The sequence below is a fragment of the Zeugodacus cucurbitae genome, chromosome 5 (genome assembly GCF_028554725.1).
Source record: "Zeugodacus cucurbitae isolate PBARC_wt_2022May chromosome 5, idZeuCucr1.2, whole genome shotgun sequence".
In the NCBI taxonomy this organism is placed as follows: Eukaryota; Metazoa; Arthropoda; class Insecta; order Diptera; family Tephritidae; genus Zeugodacus; species Zeugodacus cucurbitae.
The window spans coordinates 6079271-6099678 of NC_071670.1; the positions used below are offsets into that span (position 1 = coordinate 6079271).

General features: G+C 24.8%; 1 protein-coding gene and 1 long non-coding RNA gene across 7 annotated transcripts in view; one reads left to right on the plus strand and one right to left on the minus strand.

The window, feature by feature from the left end:
- Positions 1-6542, minus strand: part of LOC114804745 (uncharacterized) — an 80236-nt gene extending 73694 nt beyond the window's left edge. The window contains exon 1 of the long non-coding RNA XR_003752874.2: positions 5864-6542. This is a non-coding gene — a long non-coding RNA (uncharacterized LOC114804745). The remainder of the gene's footprint in view (positions 1-5863) is intronic.
- A 3700-nt stretch (positions 6543-10242) lies between these two features.
- Positions 10243-19075, plus strand: LOC114803521 (1-acyl-sn-glycerol-3-phosphate acyltransferase alpha). Of its 6 annotated transcripts, none has more exons than XM_054231598.1 (4): positions 10243-10542; positions 12134-13076; positions 17246-17379; positions 17448-19075. In XM_054231598.1, exons 2-4 carry the CDS (start codon positions 12889-12891, stop codon positions 18194-18196), a joined length of 1071 nt encoding a protein of 356 aa, XP_054087573.1. In that variant the 5' UTR covers positions 10243-10542; positions 12134-12888; the 3' UTR covers positions 18197-19075. The 6 variants fall into 6 exon arrangements, with proteins under 6 accessions (XP_054087573.1, XP_054087577.1, XP_054087578.1 ...); XM_054231602.1 differs by having other exon boundaries at positions 10243-10508; XM_054231603.1 differs by having other exon boundaries at positions 10243-10481.
- The last annotated feature ends 1333 nt before the right edge of the window (positions 19076-20408 follow it).

Below are 20408 nucleotides of genomic sequence, written 5' to 3' on the forward strand. Positions count from 1 at the left end.
CTTTAACTACAATATTGTTATTTGTTTTTAATTTTAACAACGAAATTATTTTTTTTTTTCATTCAACAACAAAAATTATTATTTTTTTTTTCATTCAACAACAAAAATTCTTTTTTATTTTAACAACAAAATAGTTTTTGTTTTAATTTCAACAATAAAAATATATATATTTTTTAACTTTACCAACATTTTTTTTTATATTTTTTTAACAAAAATATTTTTTTTAATTTTAACATTTTTTTTAACAAAAATTTTTTTATTTTAATATTTTTTTTTTTTTCATTTTAACAAAAAATTTTTTTATTTAAATTTTATCAAAACTTGTTTATTTTGCATTTTTTGGCTTTTGCAGCACATATTTTTTTAATGCAGATTTTATGACCAATCAATTTTTACAATAACAACTTCACAGCTCACCAAGCGAAATCATTGCTTTTGTTGTCACTTTAATGTCACATATTTGCAAATTTAACACACTTTTCTTTACTTCAGCTACACATTATTTTCCTACACATAGTGTTTTTCGTGGCATTTCAACAACTAAATACTTCAATATCTTTTTTAAAAATAAAATTTGCAAAAAAAAAAAATTATTTTTGCTTTTCACGCAGAATTGTGTAGAGTTTTATGAATTTTTCAATTATAGGAACGTACAAAAACGAGTACAAAATATAATTATTTAAATAAAGAAAAAAAACGAAATTTGAATTTTTTCTAAATGAAAAAGAAAAAACAAAATGAAAAACTATTTATAACAGTTAGTTTATAGTAAGTAGGAGAGCAGAGCGTATACACTTTTTAGTATATTTGGTTGATGTAAAACAGTACATACATACATACATGCAACTGTACAATGTTAAGAATGCAGATGAATGCAAATAATGAAAAACGTATCAATATAGCAGCAACAACAACAGCAAGCACAAACCACAGGCAGACATTTACTTGTATAAATACTAATAAAATAAAAATAAAAAATGAAATAAGCAGAGAAAATTAAGGAACCAGCCTAAAAACAAAAACGCAAAGCATAAAATCAAGAGCAAAGTTACAGCAAAGAGTATGTGGGGCAGTTAAGAAAATAAACGCAGACACAAACACAGAAACGCTAAAGGAATAATATACATATACAATGTATCTATAAGTTAGATCCAGAACCAACCAGACAAAACGTTAACTAATTTAACAACAGCAACAGTAATGTAACTGTACCGAAATTGACAAAAAACAAAAACAGCACTTTCAGCTTGTTGAGCAGAGAGGCAGAGAAGCAAAAAAAAAAACGCTTAACAACTGAAAGCAGTTAGAAATTCAAAACATTGACACGCCCAAAAAATAGAAATATAGAAATATCTATAAAGAAAATAAAAATTTTATAATAACAAAAGAGTACGAAACAAATAAAGGCAGAAATGCGACTAAACCGCATACGTGTTTAGTTGTAAACAAATAATTTATAAAAAAAATGAAAGAAAAAAAACAACAAAACATAAACGTGTTTTCTACACTGCCCAAATCAGGAAATTTTTATTTTAATTTTTGAAAATTAAATACATAAATTATTGCATTTCAAAGCTAAAAGTGAAGGAAAACCCATAAATGTTGCTAAAAAATAATAATTAGACAACCAAAAATACAATAAATATTTTGATGTAAGTACGCACTTAAATTGTGTAACCACTTGTTTTGAAATATGTAAGAAAAATACAATACACATAATAAATACAAGAAATGAAAGAAAGTTAATTAAAAAAAAAATAAATAAAATTTCTACTTATAATGTTTAGCAAATAAGTTGAAAAACATGCATAAAGTATATAACACAACTGCAAACAGAAAAATTAACAGAAAAAACATAGAAACACAGCGATGTTCCAGTAAACCAAAATTGAAAATAAATGAAAATGCAGCAACACAAAACTATAATAAAAAATAACAAAAACAATAACTAATATAAAAAAAAAAAATTTAAATATAAAAAATTATGAAAGCTAAAAAGCCATGAAATCTAAAAAATATAAAAAACAGAAAAAAAAATCAATGAAATATTAAAAATAAAAAAAATCATTTAAATTTAAAAAAAATAAAAATCAGCAAATAGCAGTAAATAGCAGTAAATCATGTAACAACAATTACATAATTGCTACAATTTACAGTTTGGACCGCAATAAGCACCACCAAGCACAGTAAAATAAAATAGTTAGCAAACAGATGAAATAAAAAGCAAAAAAAATTGCAAAATTAAAAAAAAAAACACATATATAAAAATATAAATAAAGCAGAAATAAATGGAAAATCGATAAAATTTAAACAATACAGCTTCAAATAAGCAAAACATAATTGTGTAAAATTTGCTAGCAAAAAAAAAAAAATAAATCAAATTTTTGAAAAACATTTTTTCCAACATTTTGCAATAAACAAAATGCTGCTGAACACATATAAAAGTACTACATTTAAGCTACAATATAAACAAATTATAAACAACAAAATACAACTACCAAAAACAAAACAAAATGCAAAGAAAAAAATTAAAGGAACAGTTACAAATGTAAAAAAAAAAATATTTTCCAAACATTATAATGCGCTAAAAATAAAATAAAAATTTTAATTATTGTATTTTTGTCAATTGTAATGTATGTATATACTAACAAACGCTACACACACATACACTTAGCTACATTTTACAAATATGCAAATTTTTTTTTCGAAATTTTATGGCATTATTTTATTTTAATTATAATTCTTATTTTTATTAAAATTGTAATAGCCACTAAAAAATGCATGAAATATGTGTACAATGTTGTCACGCCAATTGCCTGGAGACTGAACTACATTTTATTTAATTAGCGCTGACAATATTCTGCACTTATGTTCATGCACACACACATCAAAAAAAAAAAACACAAAAAAATACAAAAATTACATATACATATACAGTTAAATACATACAAAAAAAAATATATGTATAACTCTACATATTACCACATACTATATAAATGTAATAATTAAAGAAAATAATAATTTTACATAATAAAAACAATTATATAATACATATACTATATAAAGGCAAGCATACAAGAAGATGAAAAAAAAAACAAAACAAAACTACATAAATAATAATTTTAAATAAAATTAGTGTTATGCATATAAACATACAGACCAAACATATGCAACAAATATGTTTATACAAATTCTCCTATATTTTGTATGTTTACTTTAAATAATTAAATATTACGTATTAACAACATAGCGTTAAAATATACAAACAAATGGAAAATTAGCTATTGTTTTTTCCACTTAAATTGACACATACATATAAAGAGCGCATTTTTTAGCAATGATTTTCTATTTCATAAAAAAAAATGTACGCAGAAAATTTGTTAAAAATTTATAGCAAATAGTGTTGATAAACAACAAGCCGGATGTAACGGTATTTCAACGACTTAGCGTTTTGAGAAATATTTAAAAGCAACCAAAAATAGTTGTTGAAATGATTTTTACAGTAAATGTCGCAAGTAACAACAACTGTCAAAATCAGCTGTTGATAAATCATCCAAAAAAAGTAGCAACTGTCAAAATCAGCTGTTGATAAATCATTCAAAAAAAGTAGCAACTGTCACAGTCAGCTGTTGTTAAAACACTGAAAACAACAACTGAAAAGCAGCAAATAAACACTATTGCAATCAACACTATTTGCTATAAATTATGAATAAACAACCGAAACAGACAGTAGATTATCAACGATTTTTATAATTCACCTGTTTACTGGTTTAATGTAAACACACCACAATATATATGTACATGTTTGTGCTAATTTAATAACACATAATTAATAAAAACGTATTTTGCATTTACAAATGACGTTCAAACATACAAAATAAAAAAGAAAAAAAAAACATTGCAAAAAAATAATTAAAAATAGCTATAATAATGTAAACCCTTTATGTATGTATATTGAAAAAAAAACACACAACTACAACAGCAACATATAAAGTAAAAATTATGCAAAGCTATGTATGTAACTACTATATAAAAAAACAACAACAAGCATTGCAACTATAATGCAACTAATAATAGTAAATAAAAAGCAGTGGGTGGAAGTGGAGCTGGTTAAAATCAAAACTCATCAGTAATGTTGTACAAATTGCACATACAATACTATATACAATACATACATACATTTGTGTTCGTCGAATTATATGTATATTATATTTTCAGACACTTATAATATTATTTAAAAAAAAAAAAAATACATATGTATGCACGTGCTGGCCTTGCTGGTTGCTGTCAATTGCAACTTGGCATGCTGCGTGCCTTGTTAAAGTGTTTCGGTTTTACGCAACTCCACCGGCGCGTTGTACGGCGACGTAGCACTGGCTAACGGTTTCTCTGTGTGATAGTAGTTTATAATTAAAGCCGTTTGCGGGTGTGCGCATGCGTACAACGCGCTGTAATTTAATTTTAATTGAAAAATGTATGAAGTTTACATAATATATTATGTTTATTTTTTTATTAATAATAAATAATAATAAAAAAAAACTTATTTACTCTATACTTTACTTACTATTATAAAATAAATATTATCAATACATATATATATTTTTTTTAATTTACTTATCCGCAGCATAAGAAGCCATGCTTACTTGTGTATGATGAAATAAAATATTTGGTTTTCATTTGTATTTATAAACAATACTTGCGCATTTTCTTTTCTTCTTTAAACAAAAAAAAAACAAACAAAAAAATAAAAATAAAAAATAGCTATGTTTTACTTTTTTATCAAATGTTTGCTTTTTCAAATTATATATTTTTTAACACAAAATTTCGAAATGCAAAAATGCAAAAATGTCGCGTAAAATATTTAATTGATATAATTTCTATTGCTCTTAAATGTTAATTCTTTTCGTTTTGTGCGAAAAATTATTTGTGTGACGGAAAAGTTTAAATTATTAAGCAACGTACAATGTAATTGCAAGTAAAGTAGTTGTAAATTGTATTTAATGCAATTGTTGTGGGGGCGTTAAATGTATGAATTATGCAAAGAATTAATATATTATGATTATTATTTTTATTTTTTATGAATATTATAATATAAAAGAAACGATGAAAACTAAATTTACGCTAATTAAGTAATGCTATTTAAATGCAAAAATATTTAAAAACAAAAAACTACAAAAAAAATCGTAAAACACAAAAAACTACAGAATTAAAAGATTTGTTTTTGTGTAAAAAAATCTTATACATTTTTTGTGGCTAAAAAAAATATAAGAAAAAAAAAACGAAAAAACTCTGAGTTTTTATTTTAATATTCTTTTAAATTACTGCATTGAATACTGATATTTTACGAAGGCAAGTATTATTTATTTATTTATTATTGCATATTTTTATTGGATTTTAATGGGCAAGTATTATTTTCGAAAACGATTTTTTATTATTATTTTTATTATTTTCAAAAACAATTTATTATTATTATTTTTTATTATTTTCGAAAACAATTTTTTTTATTATTTTCGAAAACGATTTTTTTTATTATTTTCGAAAACAATTTTTTATTATCATTTTTATTATTTTCGAAAACAATTTTTTATTATTATTTTTATTATTTTCATAAACAATTTATTATTATTATTTTTTATTATTTTTTTTTTTTTCGAAAACGATTTTTTATTATTTTTATTATTTTCGAAAACAATTTATTATTATTATTTTTTATTATTTTCGAAAACTATTTTATATTATTATTATTTTTTATTATTTTCGAAAACAATTTTAAATTATTAATTTTCTTTTAATTTTATACACATTTAATCACGTTTATTATTTTTTAATCAACTACGCCCACACTTTTACTAAATACACTTACTTTATTTGTTTTATATTTTGCACACATTAATTTCGAAAGAAATAAATAATATACGCAGTGAAATAATGCGGTTTTGGCTACACTTTTGTAAAGCAAACAACAACACTTGTTACACTTCAGCCATTTTGGCTACTGTTATAAAAATGCTTTGCAATGCACACACAAAAGTATAATTTACATTTTACGAACCGTCGGTAATGTTTTACACTTCCACTCCAGCGTTTCCATACAACAAACATGGAACTCGCCTGCATTCCTTTATACAATTTAGTATTGCAGGTTATGAGCGAATTGGTACATTCCACGATTACCACTTTTATGCTACGATTTATTGGTGTCCACACATTAAATAACTACAATTGCAAACACTTGCGCACATTTCAGTTATTATGATTTTGTATAAACAATACGTTTACTTTAATTTATTTCCGGGTAAATACTGTTTTTGACACAACCGAACAACCACTTCTAACAACTGCAGCACAGAATTTAAATGTCAGTGATGTCACGAAAATGCAAACAAGCGATGGCATGCGCGCATCGATAAATATATGTGTAATTAGTAAACCAATAGTAGTAAATAAACAAAATAAAAAAACGAAAGTAATTGGAAATTATTATAATAAAGCACAAAGCTGTTTAACAAATGAAACATATTTAAAGAAAAAAGTAGTTTCAAAAATTCTTTTGTTTGCTACATAATTTTGGCAGAAAAATTTGATGAAATAATTACAAAAAAATATATATAAAACAAATTCAGCAGAAATTTACTAAATATGTATAATATAAATGTGTGTAACGTCGGTAAAACTAATATAGACTTTTTAAACAAGAATTAATTGAGAATGAAATAAATTAACTACCTCAAGGTCATATGTATTAAAATAATATTGATATAGTAAAACAAAGAATTATACAGTGCATAACTATTTACGAAAAAAAAGAAAAAAAGAAAAAATAAAACATAAATTAATATATTAAAAAGTACACCTAAAACAAACAAACCCAACAATAAATGTCTTTGAGCTGCATTTATAGTGTTATTTACATAAAACTATATACATATACAACAAAAAAGAGACAACTACATTTATATGTATGTATTTGACAAATATTTATGTCAAATAGTCCCAATATATGCTAATATGCAATTAAGATTTATAAAAAAAAAAACACAAATATTTCATGTATTGCTTTTGGTTGCCATAAATGTAATAATAGGTTGCTATTAAAATAAAAATAACTAAATTTATACTTTGTATTCCTATTAGCAATTATGTAGTATAAAACGCAGTTGGTTTAAAAAAAATATACACGGGCGAACTTAACTCCATCCAAATTTGCTAGTTCTCCCAGACAGCAACATGAAATTAACTATGCAATTACAGCAAAAAATGTATGTTAAACAATAAACGCGATTTACTAAAACAAATTGAAGCAAAACTATAAAATTGCAACGTCCAAATACATGTGTGCGCACTAATACCGAACAATCGTAATAGTAATATTTAGATACACATGCATTAAATAAAAAAAAAAAAAACAAAAACAGAAAAATCCAAAACAGCAAACATTAAATTACGAAAAAATAGTAGTCAAAATGGGGGAAACTTTAGTATAGTATCCCCCGATTTCAGGGTTAAAATGGGTATGGTTGCAAAGAGGACGATCTCCAGATTACGAATATATATAATAGTTGCCGCAGGAGACTTATAGTTTTCGAGATATTCGCATTTAAAGTTGAAAATTTCACAAATTTTATGTGGCGATATTTCGATTATTAGTTAACTTTTAATTTATATAATGCGCTTATTACACACTAACACTTCACTAAATTGTTTCCACATACTTATTTTATATCAATTGGTTTAATATTTGCTTTAAATAAGCATTTTAATTTTTGCACAATTTTGTTTACATGCACAATAACCAGGTTGACAGATATCATGTGTTGCCATAACCAAACAAATGAAAATAAAAATAATAATCTTTCGCGTATTTGTTTTTTCTGTAATTGCGGCCTTCGGCCGCGCTTTTGGAAAATAACTCTGGTCCACCCAATATCATGGTTTTTCAAGAAACAGGAATAAATGTACTAAAAATCATGTAATTTTTTTATTAACTTTTATTCGTTTGTAAAATATGTAGATTTGGCAACACTTGATATCTGTCAACATGGTTATTGTGCATATAAACAAAATTGTTTAAAAATTAAAATTCTTATTTAAAGCAAATATTAAACCAATTGATATAAAATAAGTATGTGGAAACAATTTAGTGAAGTGTTAGTGTATAATAAGCGCATTATATAAATTAAAAGTTATGTAATAATCGAAATATCGCCACATAAAATTTGTGAAATTTTCAACTTTAAATGCGAATATCTCGAAAACTATAAGTCTCCTGCGGCAACTATTATATATATTCGTAATCTGAAGATCGTCCTCTTTCCAACCATACCCATTTTAACTCTGAAATCGGGGGATACTATACTAAAGCCGACCCTCAAAATGAATGTAGTAGAAATGCTATTACAAATACATAAACAACTCAATAAAAATGGAAACGGAACTATACTAGACATACACTGTAGTTAAAAAATTATAAATGTATTTAAATGCATACGCAAACCACATAACCAAGTTGTTTATAATTGCAAAATAAAATAGCCAAACCTATAGCAAAATAAAAGCAAAACACACACAAATATAAGAATATAAAAAACTTATTTGCAGGTGTCAACGAAGCAACTGAAACGCCAACAGCACAGCAGAATTAATAAACAATTATAACAATAAATATACAAAAACAATATAAATATGTGCAACAAATAATTGAGTACTTACTAAAATGCCAAACTGTACTGAATCATTTACATACAAACATACATACATATGTATTAACGTTTATCAAACAGCAAAATATTATTGTATGTTTAGTCAACTACATATACTACTGTTTAGCCGCATATTCTCTAAATCATATGTCTCCCGAGAAAATCAAACAATATACTACATACATATAATGAAAACATAGCAAAATCTCTAATAAAATGCATACATACATGCATATATAGTAAACACATACTCAAAACATAGCAAGCAACATTAAATACATATTAAAAAACATAAATAAAATACAAAAAAAAAGTATCATTACACGCATTATGGCTCATTGTTTACCGTAAAACGAAACAACAAAATTAAACGTGTCATTAAAAATTGTCAAAACATAGCAAAGGTCTTAATTGTAATTAGATTTTGTGTCATTTATGAATGTCTGCAGCAAACTACATACATACATACTTATATTAACCACAATATGAGAATACATATATTTAAAAACATTAACAGCATTGCAAAATTGTATGTTTACAAAGGAACCGTAAAATAGTATATGTATGGAAATTGTATTGTATTTGCAAAAATTTATTTAATAAAATACATAAGAAAAATATTAAAAACGTGTTTCATTTAAATTAATTGGTTATTTTGCAAAACTTTAACACACGCTTGATTTGCACACACCTGTTAACTGCGCTGCGCTGCACTAACAAAAAGCAACTGTAAAAATTGCAGGTTCTGACATGAATTTTCATGAGTAACACACGCTTGATTTGCACACACCTGTTAACCTACGCACTAACAAAAAGCAACTGTAAAAATTGCAGGTTCTGACATGAATTTTCATGAGTACGCACTTTTTTATGCTACAAATTAGCTATACTCGCATAGAATTAGTACACATGCACACTTTTTTATTACTTTTACGCACTTGTGTTAATATTATTTCCTATAAACGAAACGTTTAATTATATTATTTCCCGGAAAACGCAACTTTCGACGCTTTAAACACTACTAACAACTGAAGTACAAAATGCAAATGTCAGTGATGTTGTGGTACAGCAAAAATTCGATTATTTCTTGTTATCGATTATCAGTATGTAAATAAACGCAACGTAATGATGTATTTTATAACAAACATTAGAAAATGAAAACGTAATAGTTAATTTTAATAAAAAATAATGCATTTTACGCTATTTCTACATAAATTTGACGCGTATTTTCGTACATTTTATTTGATTTCACTTAACCTTAATAACGATATCCGTTTCCAACGCAATAGCAGCAAGCAGGAAATAACTTCTGCATGCACAGGGTTGCATTTATGCACAATTTAAAGATTTTAATATTTGAATTTGTTGCAGAATTAAGTTAACTGATTACAGTTAGCACAATGACGTAAAACTGAGACATATTTAAGTATTTTATCACTTAAAACAATAGCATTAAATATAGAAGTTAAAATAAATAAATAAATAATGCAACAGGCAACACAATAGACAATCAAATGGCAACACGAAATGTGGAACGCATTTGTGCGCCAATCAGTCGAACGCAAACAGTCGGAAGCGACGGTAGTAATTTAGCAGCTGTATTACTAAAGTGCTGTTTGTGTGTGTGCATTATTGGAATTTTCTCAACAGCTTGATATAAATAACATAATTTAATTGTGTACTTTTTGTACGGGAACGTCAACAAATGTGTAATATTTTAGCTTAACGTTAATAGAAATAAACGATAAAATGATACAACGTGTATAATAATAAAATTGCACGGTGCGAAAAATCGATCCCCGTTTTTGTGTACGTGTATGAGTGTGTGTTTGAAAAAACTGTGGTAAATGCAATGAAAAACGCCGGCTTTTATAAAATACCAACTAAATAAACACAAAACAATTGTCACAACGTATAAAGTGTATATCAATTTTCTCACTATGTGTTACATCTGTATGGCATTAATATGTTGATACGTGCAATTGAAAAATACCATTGTGGATAGTGCACCTAATTTAATTTTGATTGTGTTTTCATGCATTACATGTAATAGCGTATGTATGCACATATGTACAATGCTGCACCCTCCCATTTAGCGGCATTTATTGTTGTGCCACTATACTGCTTTGCTTCAGCTTTGCCCCCTTTACCTTAAATCCCGCCACGTATTGAGCATCCCTTCCAAACGTCTCGTTTACTTGCCGGTCGTTTCCTTTTTGCTTGAGTTCCTTGATTGTCGATAATTGCTTTCTAGTGGTGTGAGTTTGTTTTCTTTTTCAATGCAACAACAATACAATATTACATACATACATATATTGTATATTACTTAAAATTGTCTACATAATTTCATCGTATATGCATTACTTTTGGGCGTAACAATATTGTTGCTTCAATATTATTATTTACTAGCAATTGAATAATTTTCGCTGTTGAATAGTTGTTGTGTTAGTATAGTACTTTATATATGTATTCTGTGTCAGTATGTGTATATAAACAATAACAGTTGTGTTGTGTGAACTATAGCAAGTAAAAGAAAAATTGCAGCATTTTTTGTAAAAAATCACGTAATAGATAGATAAAATAGTGTGTGTATATAAACAATAACAGTTGTGTTATGTGGACTATAGCAAGTAAAAGGAAAATTGCAGCATTTTTTGTAAAAAATCACGTAATAGATAGATAACTATCGATAAATTATAAAAGTGATTATATCTACATAGTATTATTTTCGTAATAGCGCCTTTGTACGTAAGCGCATATTGTGTCATGTTTATTAATAGTTAATTTTAAAATTAATATTTTCCGCCAGCTAATCCCTACAAAATGTTGTCATAAATTATTTATGCACCAGAAATATAACCGGTAATATAATACACAGCTTCTAAACGTAAGAAGCAGCATTTACGTACGTATAAAGTGCGTTTTACGTGTAAAGTACGGCTACAACAGCTGATTTGTTTGAACAACTTAACTAACTTGGTGTTAAAAATTATAAAATATTTTGATTTTAACAAAAATTATTTTTTAATTTTATTTTTCAATTTAATTAAAAACATAATTTATAATTTAGTTAAAAACATAAAAACGTTTGACACTTAAAGTGGGGCTAATGTAAACAATTGCAATGAAAGTATTTAAGTGCAAGTGTACATTTGTATAGACATTTTTATTATATTATAAATAATTCACATTATAAAACGTTCAGTACTTCATAAGCGTTGAAACATATCGTTACGGCTTTAATGACATACGTTAAAGTAATAAATAATAGAGTATGAAATAAGAACAATTCTGGCGATTTAAATACATATGAAACAAAAGCTCACATTTCGACTTGCCATTCTCTGATTGAACCACTTACTGTCAGGACATTTACACAATTTAAGCTTCTAAATTAGTGCAGAAGTTAAATTTTTTGTGTAATTTATATACAGAAATCCTTGACAACAACAACAACTACAAAATGACCTTACGAAATTACTGCATATGCAACAACAACAAATTTTGCATAAAAATCGATATAATGTATTAAGTGTCCATAAAGTATTACCAAGTGAGATTTGGGAATGTGTAGTGCAACCGCAATTGTATGACGTATAGTAAAATTGAGTGTCGAAAAACCCACAATTAATCGTATTAAATAAAGTGAATTACAAAAAGTTTAATAATTTAAAATTTAATTTAATAATTTAACATTAAATTTAAAAACGCAAAAAAAACGTGCAAAAAATTTTAAATAATAAATTTAATAAAAACGAATCACACAAAAACCGCATAAAATTGTGCAAAAGCAAAAAAGAAACAGTATTAAAAGTTTACAATTTTGTGCTTAAACGTACTTATGTATTTACGTGTTTGTTTACATGTATGTTATGCACAATTTACTTAAAACACAACGAAATTGCATTAGTAAAGCATAAAATGTAAAAGCACAAGTGAAAAATATAAATTAAATAAATTGAAATAGTAACGCACAAAGCTGAAAAAACGCTTACACAGCAGAAAAAAAAATAAAATAAATAAAAAATAAAAAAAAAAATTAAAAAATAAAATTAAAATTATTTTTTTACGTTAACGCTAATGTGATACGTAATCGCCACAGCTTACACTAGGCAATCAACGACCAGCTGCTGCAACTTAAACGCTAATTCCTATCGCTACACATATTCCAATACGCCATTCTTTTGACATGGCCTCTTACGTGGAGTTATTTGTTTTGTGCCTGCTCTTGATGCTGCCCTTCCCGTTCTTCTACGAGAACAGCCATATGTTTCGTTATTACTTTAAATTTTTCATCTACTACGGCATTGTGTCATTCAATTCAGTTATACTGATACCAGCATTCCTGTTACGACCGTTCGATGTGCGAAATTTGCTGTAAGTATTGTTAAAATTTTTGTATTTAAAATTTAAATTTGATTTTAAATATTTTCTAATTTTTCAAAATTTTAGTCTAAAAGGAGTATAAGTTTATGTCATAGAAGAAAATCGATAATTATAATGAACTGCTTGGCTAATTGCTCTACAATTTGACATTTTTTGCCTTTACATTGAAAAACTCTATAAAATAGCGATTTTTGCACTCAGACCAGCTGCAGTATTTATTTATGCTGTTAAATAAGTAAGGTTTGCTCATAAAATATAAAGATTTGCCGCTTGTCATGGAAAAATATAATTGATTTACTAAAATTTTCTGGCATAACAGAGCCAGTGCCGGAGCAAACATTTAAAATTACACCTTTTCTACATTTATATGAGTGGAAAAGCAGGCGGCAAACTATTTGGGCTCGCCCTTGACTATTAGTCCTTATTGTTCAATGCCTTATATGCAACGCTTTTGACCAAAACTCAATGTCAAAGTCATTAGATTGTTTTAACCAACGTCTGTCTGCGTCCAACCTATCAGTTGTTGTGCGTCGTGGGCGGTTTGTTGTTATTGTGTTTTGTTATATTTATTATTATTGTCTATAATTTACCCAACAAGGTTGCACTTGCATGCTTAAGCTTTTAGTTTTTACTTACTTAGCCATTGCTAATCACACACTCGAGACAAGTTATCGATCACACTTGTGTATAAATGTATGTGTTTTATTATTTATTAAATTATATTGTTATAACGCTCGTTGTTGTATATTTGACGTTGATAAGATTTATTATTTATTAGGATTGTAAAGTACTTTTTTACGATAGCATTATAATGTGTATGGTATGTATGTATGTATGCATATAATAAAATTCTAATCTAATTGCAAACAGTCCATTATTATAGGAAAGTGCTTTAATATATAGCTCTTGAGGCATGCTAAGTGTGTTTTATATAAAAATTGAGAAAATCGCTAATAATGAGCATTACAAATATTTAAAAAAAATTATGTATGCCTGACAGGATAAAAGCAATTAAAAAAGTTACGTAGAGGACACACAAAATATTAAAATTGAAAAACTTAAAAATAAAATAAGTCAAGGGACAAAACTGTTCACACTTAAAGCTTCTCTTTCATTCTGTTGAAAGTAATTAATTTAAGTTTTTTTTTTTTTTAATTTTTGTGAATAGTTTTGTCCTTTTTACTGTACATAAATAATGTAACTGCTATTTTGAAGAAATTTTTTATCAAAATTCCGATGTTAGACCGCTTTATACGTTTAAGTGTATACGAGTTTCTCAAAAAGTTTTTTAAAAATTTTTTTATATATATTTAAATTATTTATTATATTGCCATTGTGTACGTTTCCTCAATAATATTAAACACATTTGTCTATCTCTCAGTGTGTTTCCAGTTCATCGCACAAATATCACTTTTAATTATCACAATGTAAATAAAGCGAAACATTTCACAAATTGTACAAATATCAAAATTCGTTGCTTAAAAACAAATTGAAATCTTATCACATAACAAATTAGTAGCTATTTGACTTACTAGTAGCGGCCTTTTGTGATAACTCGAATTTTAGTGCATACCCCGTAGGAAAAAGTTATTGTTAACTAATAAATTAATGATTTTTTTTAACTAGAAATAGAATTAAAATAATTAAATTTAGATAATTAAATTTAAATAATTCAATTTAATTAATTAAATTTATATTTTACTATACATTTTATTATATCCAGTAGGAAAAAGTTATTGTTATCTAATAAATTAATGATTTTTTTTAACTAGAATAATTAAAATTATAATTAAATTTAAAATTAATTCTTTGAAATTTACATTGTAAATCTTGTAAACCTTCAATATGAAATTTTAAATTTATTCTTTAACTTAATTGATAAATTAAGAGTTTAATTTCCTGCCGGGTCTTCTTAAATTTATTCAAATAAATTGTTATGCTTCATTGCTTATTAAACATTAATTAACGCTAATTGAACTGAATGTTGTCAATTATTTCAATCAAAAACAAAGACAATTTAATTTGGAAATATTGAATTGTATGCAAATAAAAGCACTACCATATCAGCAATTGCCAGCAGAAAAAAAAATTATTTAAACGTTATAAAATTTCAAATCGTCGTCATTCCTATTGGTTTCGCCCAAATACGGATGAGTCTAATTTGAAAAACTACGGTTATAAACACTTACTTTTCTCCAATTGTATGTCACATAACCTATACTACGTATTGTTATTTTACTTTCTGGTTCCAAAGAGTGTTTCGAATAGCTGTCTACATACAACTGTCAATGTATAGTCAGTCTTTATCAACCTAACCTAACTCTTGTACTCTCCGTTAATTAGTTCTAGGTCCAAAGAGTGTTTCGAGTTACAGTCTACACACATACATAATTTTTGGTGCCTCGAACTCCATTAAAGCCTTTTGGTTTTTATTTTATTGTTGTTTTATATCTAAGTTCAAAAGTTCACCATCCTCAACATTCGAAATAATATTTTAATTACACAGTTGTTTATAAACATTGAGTTCGCTGAAACAACTAAACCAATTAACTTTAAAATAACAGTAAAAACGATTAAAATAATGTTTTCATATTACAATAAAAGCACAATTGAACTTTGACCCTCAGCGTAAATAATATATTTTTACTGATTTAGACGCAATTCACTCAAGTAATGATATTCAAAATTTAATATTTTTTTGTTTTTTTTTTTAATTTTTTTATAAATATTTATTTTGTTTTAATAAAGTTTTTATAAATATTTTTTTTTAATAAATATTATTTTTTCTAATATTTTTTTATGTTTTTATAAAAATTTTCATTTTATATATAAATAATTTTTTTTATTTCTTTTTTAATAAATATTCTTTTTCTTTAATTTTTTTCTATATTTTTTTTCAATTTTTTTTATAAATATTTTTATATATATATTTTTTTTTAAACATTTTTTTTATATAAATATTTTTTTATTTTCTATAATTTGTTTTTTAAATAAATATTATTTTTCTAATACTTTTCTTTATAAATATTTTTTTATGAACCGTTTTTAATAAATATTTATATTTGTATTATATATATAGATATTTTTTTTAAATTTTTTTTTAATTTTTTCATAAATATTTTTATTTTATTTTTATACACATATTAATTTTTTTTATTTTTTTTTATAAAAATATATTTTTTTAATTCTTATATATATTAATTTTTTTTTTCATTTTTAAAATATATTATTTTACTATTTTTTTATATAAATCTTTATTAATACAAACATTTTAGTATTTTTTCTATTTTTTATAATTTTTTTTTATAAATATAAAATTTTTTAAATAAATATTGTTTTTCTATATAAATATATATTTTTTTTTTATATAAATATTTTATTTTTTTCATTTATTTATATACTTTTTTTCAATTTTTTTAGAAATATTTTTTTTTTTATTTTTTTTATACACATCTTAAATATTTTTTATAAAATTTTTTTTTCCTAAATATTTTTTTTTATATATTAATACTTTTTATTTTATTTAAAAAAAATATTATTTTTCTAATTTTTTTGTTATTTAAATCTTTTTGTATAAAAATTTTATTATATTTTTATAAATATTTTTATTTTTTTTATATAAATATTCTTTTCAATTTTTTTATAATAATTTACTTTTTTTATTTTATTATCCATTTTTTTATTTTTTTATAAATATTGTTTTTTTAATTTTTTTTCATAAATATTTTTTTATTTTTTGTTTTTTGTATTTTGTAAAAAAATGTTTATGAAAAAAAAATTAAAAAAACAATATTTATAAAAAAATAAAAAAAATTGATAATATAATAAAAAGAATTACAAAAAATAAAAAAATATTTATTTTTTTTTATGATAACATTTTTTTAAATATAAATATTTTTTAAAAATAATTTTAATTTATTTTGATTCATCGAATTATTGTTTGAGTGTTTTTGAATTATTTCTTTCTTTTTATTAAATATGCAGATACATTTTTATTAATTTTCTATGATATTTTATTTCACGCTGACTTTTTTTTAATTTATAGGTTAGTTTATATTGAATCGAGTTGAGCCTGCTGCAAAGCTGGTTTGATTTCTTTAAAATTACATTATTTTTAAATTTATTACTAATATATACCACCTCTTCCTCCCTCTTTGCAGCTGGGCGAGCACATTTTGTCATCGCGTCTCGACTTTAATCGGTCTACGCTGGGAGCTGCGCGGTCGCGAACATCTCGAAAAGGAGCAAGCATGCATAATCGTAGCGAACCATCAGAGCTCATTGGATGTGCTTGGTAAATTTGAATTTTTTTAATTAAATATCTCTTAATCAACACCTGCTAATTCTTACCGCCCACCGCAGGCATGTTCGCCATCTGGCATGTCATGAACAAGTGTACAGTGGTAGCGAAACGTGAGCTCTTCTATGCTTGGCCCTTCGGTTTGGCCGCCTGGTTAGCCGGTCTCACGTTCATCGATCGCGTACGCGGCGAGAAAGCACGCAACACGCTGAACGCTGTCAATAGTCGCGTTAAGATTGATAAAATCAAATTATGGGTATTTCCCGAGGGTACACGTCGCAACACCGGCGAACTGCACCCCTTCAAAAAGGGCGCCTTTCACATGGCCATCGACGAACAAATACCCATACTGCCGGTGGTCTTTAGTTCGTATTGCAGTTTTCTCAATGATAAGATGAAAATCTTGAATGCGGGCAACATAATCATAACCGCTTTGCCGCCAATTAGCACAGCAAATCTAACCAAAGATGAACTACCCGAACTGATGGAGCGCGTACACCGACAAATGGCATTGACGCTGAAGCAAACATCGGCCGAAGTGTTGTCACGCTATAAGCCCGTCAAAACGCCATCACTGACTGTGGCCAACACCAACAATGGCGGCAGCAGCAATAACACAAGCGCCACCAGCTTGCGCGCTGCTGCCACGGATGCGGTGTCACTAAAGCGCACAGTAACAAATGCAACGCCTGCAGCAGCTGCTACATTGCAGCAACAACAAGTGAAGCGCAGCACAGCGCTGCCAACGGAGGAGCGCAAACGCGGAATTAAGGTAGCAGCGCCGACGCTTAAGACCACGAACGCGACATAGGTGGCTGTGTGGGCGCGATTTAACGCATAAACAGACAATTTTGCAGACTTTTCAACTGTGACACTAATAGAGTTACATACATAGCTTTCCAATAACTGTATGTATTATGTAAACACAAAAAATTTATGCTTAAGCCGGTACTATAACACATTTTCATACGTATATACATATTTACACACTAGCTGCAGACATAATATGCTGTACATACATACATACATACGTACAATATCAATATCAATTTACGATATATTTCTCACACTTAATTGCTATTTGCAATTTAACTAACGGTTGAAAGTAGTTAAGTGCAACCTAATGTAACGGATACGCGCAGCAATTTTATTGCAATTGGATATTTTAGTTTTTTTTTAGTTTTTAACAAACATACATATATTATACAAAAAAAAATTAGTAAATTTAAGCAAACGAAATTTTTACGCACACATACATACACACATTTGTATTGGTATATTGGACAAGTGAAAAGTATTAAATTTTGCAAATCAAAATATTTCATTTTAAACACATTTGTGAGAAATTTTATATATGCTTATACTTTTATATATGTACTTGATACATACAGACAAGTATAGCTCGTTTGGCACACTGTATAATATCTTATATTACAAAATTTACATATTTATTATTAACATCAAGCTGCGCAACGAATTTAATTGCATTTCAGGCAAGCGTTTCCTCTTTTTCGTGGCTTGTTTGTATGCAGGCGTGTTTAAACTTTAAAGTAAATATAAAAAAACATTTTCTGTTAATTTTTTTATATAAATATTTTTATTTTTTTTATTTCTTGCAATTTTTTGTAAACATTTTGTTTCATTCTAATTTTAAATGTCAGTGGTTGCCACCTTTTTATATAAATATTTTTATTTCTTGCAATTTTTTTGCAAAATTTTTGTTTCATTTTAATTTTAAATGTCCGTAGTTGCCTCTTTTATATTTATATTGTGTTTTTTATAATTAAAGTAAATATAACAAACTATTTTTTGTTATTTTTGTTGTAATTTACTAATGAAAATGTTTGTAAAAATTCTTTATATTTTAGCAAAATTTTTGTTACAATTTATTTTTTTTTATTTTATTTTAATTTCATATTTCCGTAGTAGCCACTTTTGTATTTATTTAATTTATTTTTACGTTTCCTGCACACTTACGTACATATGTATTTAATAACTTGTAAGCACAAATTACTATTGTAAAGGAAGATATATGTTTATGCAATTTGTTTATATGTTATTTTAACAAATTGTTTATAAAATATTTTTTTTAATATTTATTTTTTCTTACATAAATATGTTTTTAAATTCTTTTTTGTATAAATATTTTTTTTTATTTTTTTTTCAAATGAATATTTTTTTTTAATTTTTTATATATTATTTTATTTATATTATTTTTTTTAAAAAATTCTTTTATTAAATCTTTTTATTTATTTTTTATAATTTTTTTGTTCATTTTTTAAAAGTATTTTTTTATATTTTTATTATTTTTTATTTTTTTATTAATATTTTTTTTTTAATTTTTATTATATACATTTTTTTACTATTTTTTTCAATAAACATCTTTTTAATTTTTTTTATAAATATTATTTTTTTTTGTTTTTTAATGTAAATATTTTTTATATATTTATTTTTTAAGAAATTCATTTTTTTATATTTTTATTATTTTTTATTTTTTTTATAAATATTTTTTTTTTAATTTTTTATATCAATATTCTTTTTTTATTATTTTTAATGTAAATATTTTTTTTATACAAATATTTATTATTTTTTTAATTTAAAATTTTTTTTAATTTCTTTTTATAAAAATTCTTTTATTAAATATTTTTCTTTATTTTTTATAATTTTTTTATAATATTTTTTATTATTTTTTAAAAATATTTTTTATATATTTATTTTTTAAGAAATTCATTTTTTTATATTTTTATTATTTTTTTTTATAAATATTATTTTTTAAATTTTTTATATCAATATTCTTTTTTTTTATTATTTTAAATGTAAATATTTTTTTATATAAATATTTATTATTTTTTTTTTTTAATTTAAATTTCTTTTTTAATTTTTTTATATACAAATTCTTTTATTAAATATTTTTCTTTATTTTTTTTATTTTTTATATAATATTTTTTTTTTATTTTTTATATAATATTTTTTTTATTTTTTATATAATATTTATTTTTTTTTAATATTTTTTTATATATTTA

Excerpts from the sequence above, each read along its gene's own strand:
- LOC114803521 (XM_054231598.1), top strand. The coding sequence starts at position 12,889 with ATGGCCTCTTACGTGGAGTTATTTGTTTTGTGCCTGCTCTTGATGCTG. Across the intron at positions 13,077-17,245 it reads TTCGATGTGCGAAATTTGCT|CTGGGCGAGCACATTTTGTC; the intron begins GTAAGTATTGTT and ends CCCTCTTTGCAG. Across the intron at positions 17,380-17,447 it reads GAGCTCATTGGATGTGCTTG|GCATGTTCGCCATCTGGCAT; the intron begins GTAAATTTGAAT and ends CGCCCACCGCAG.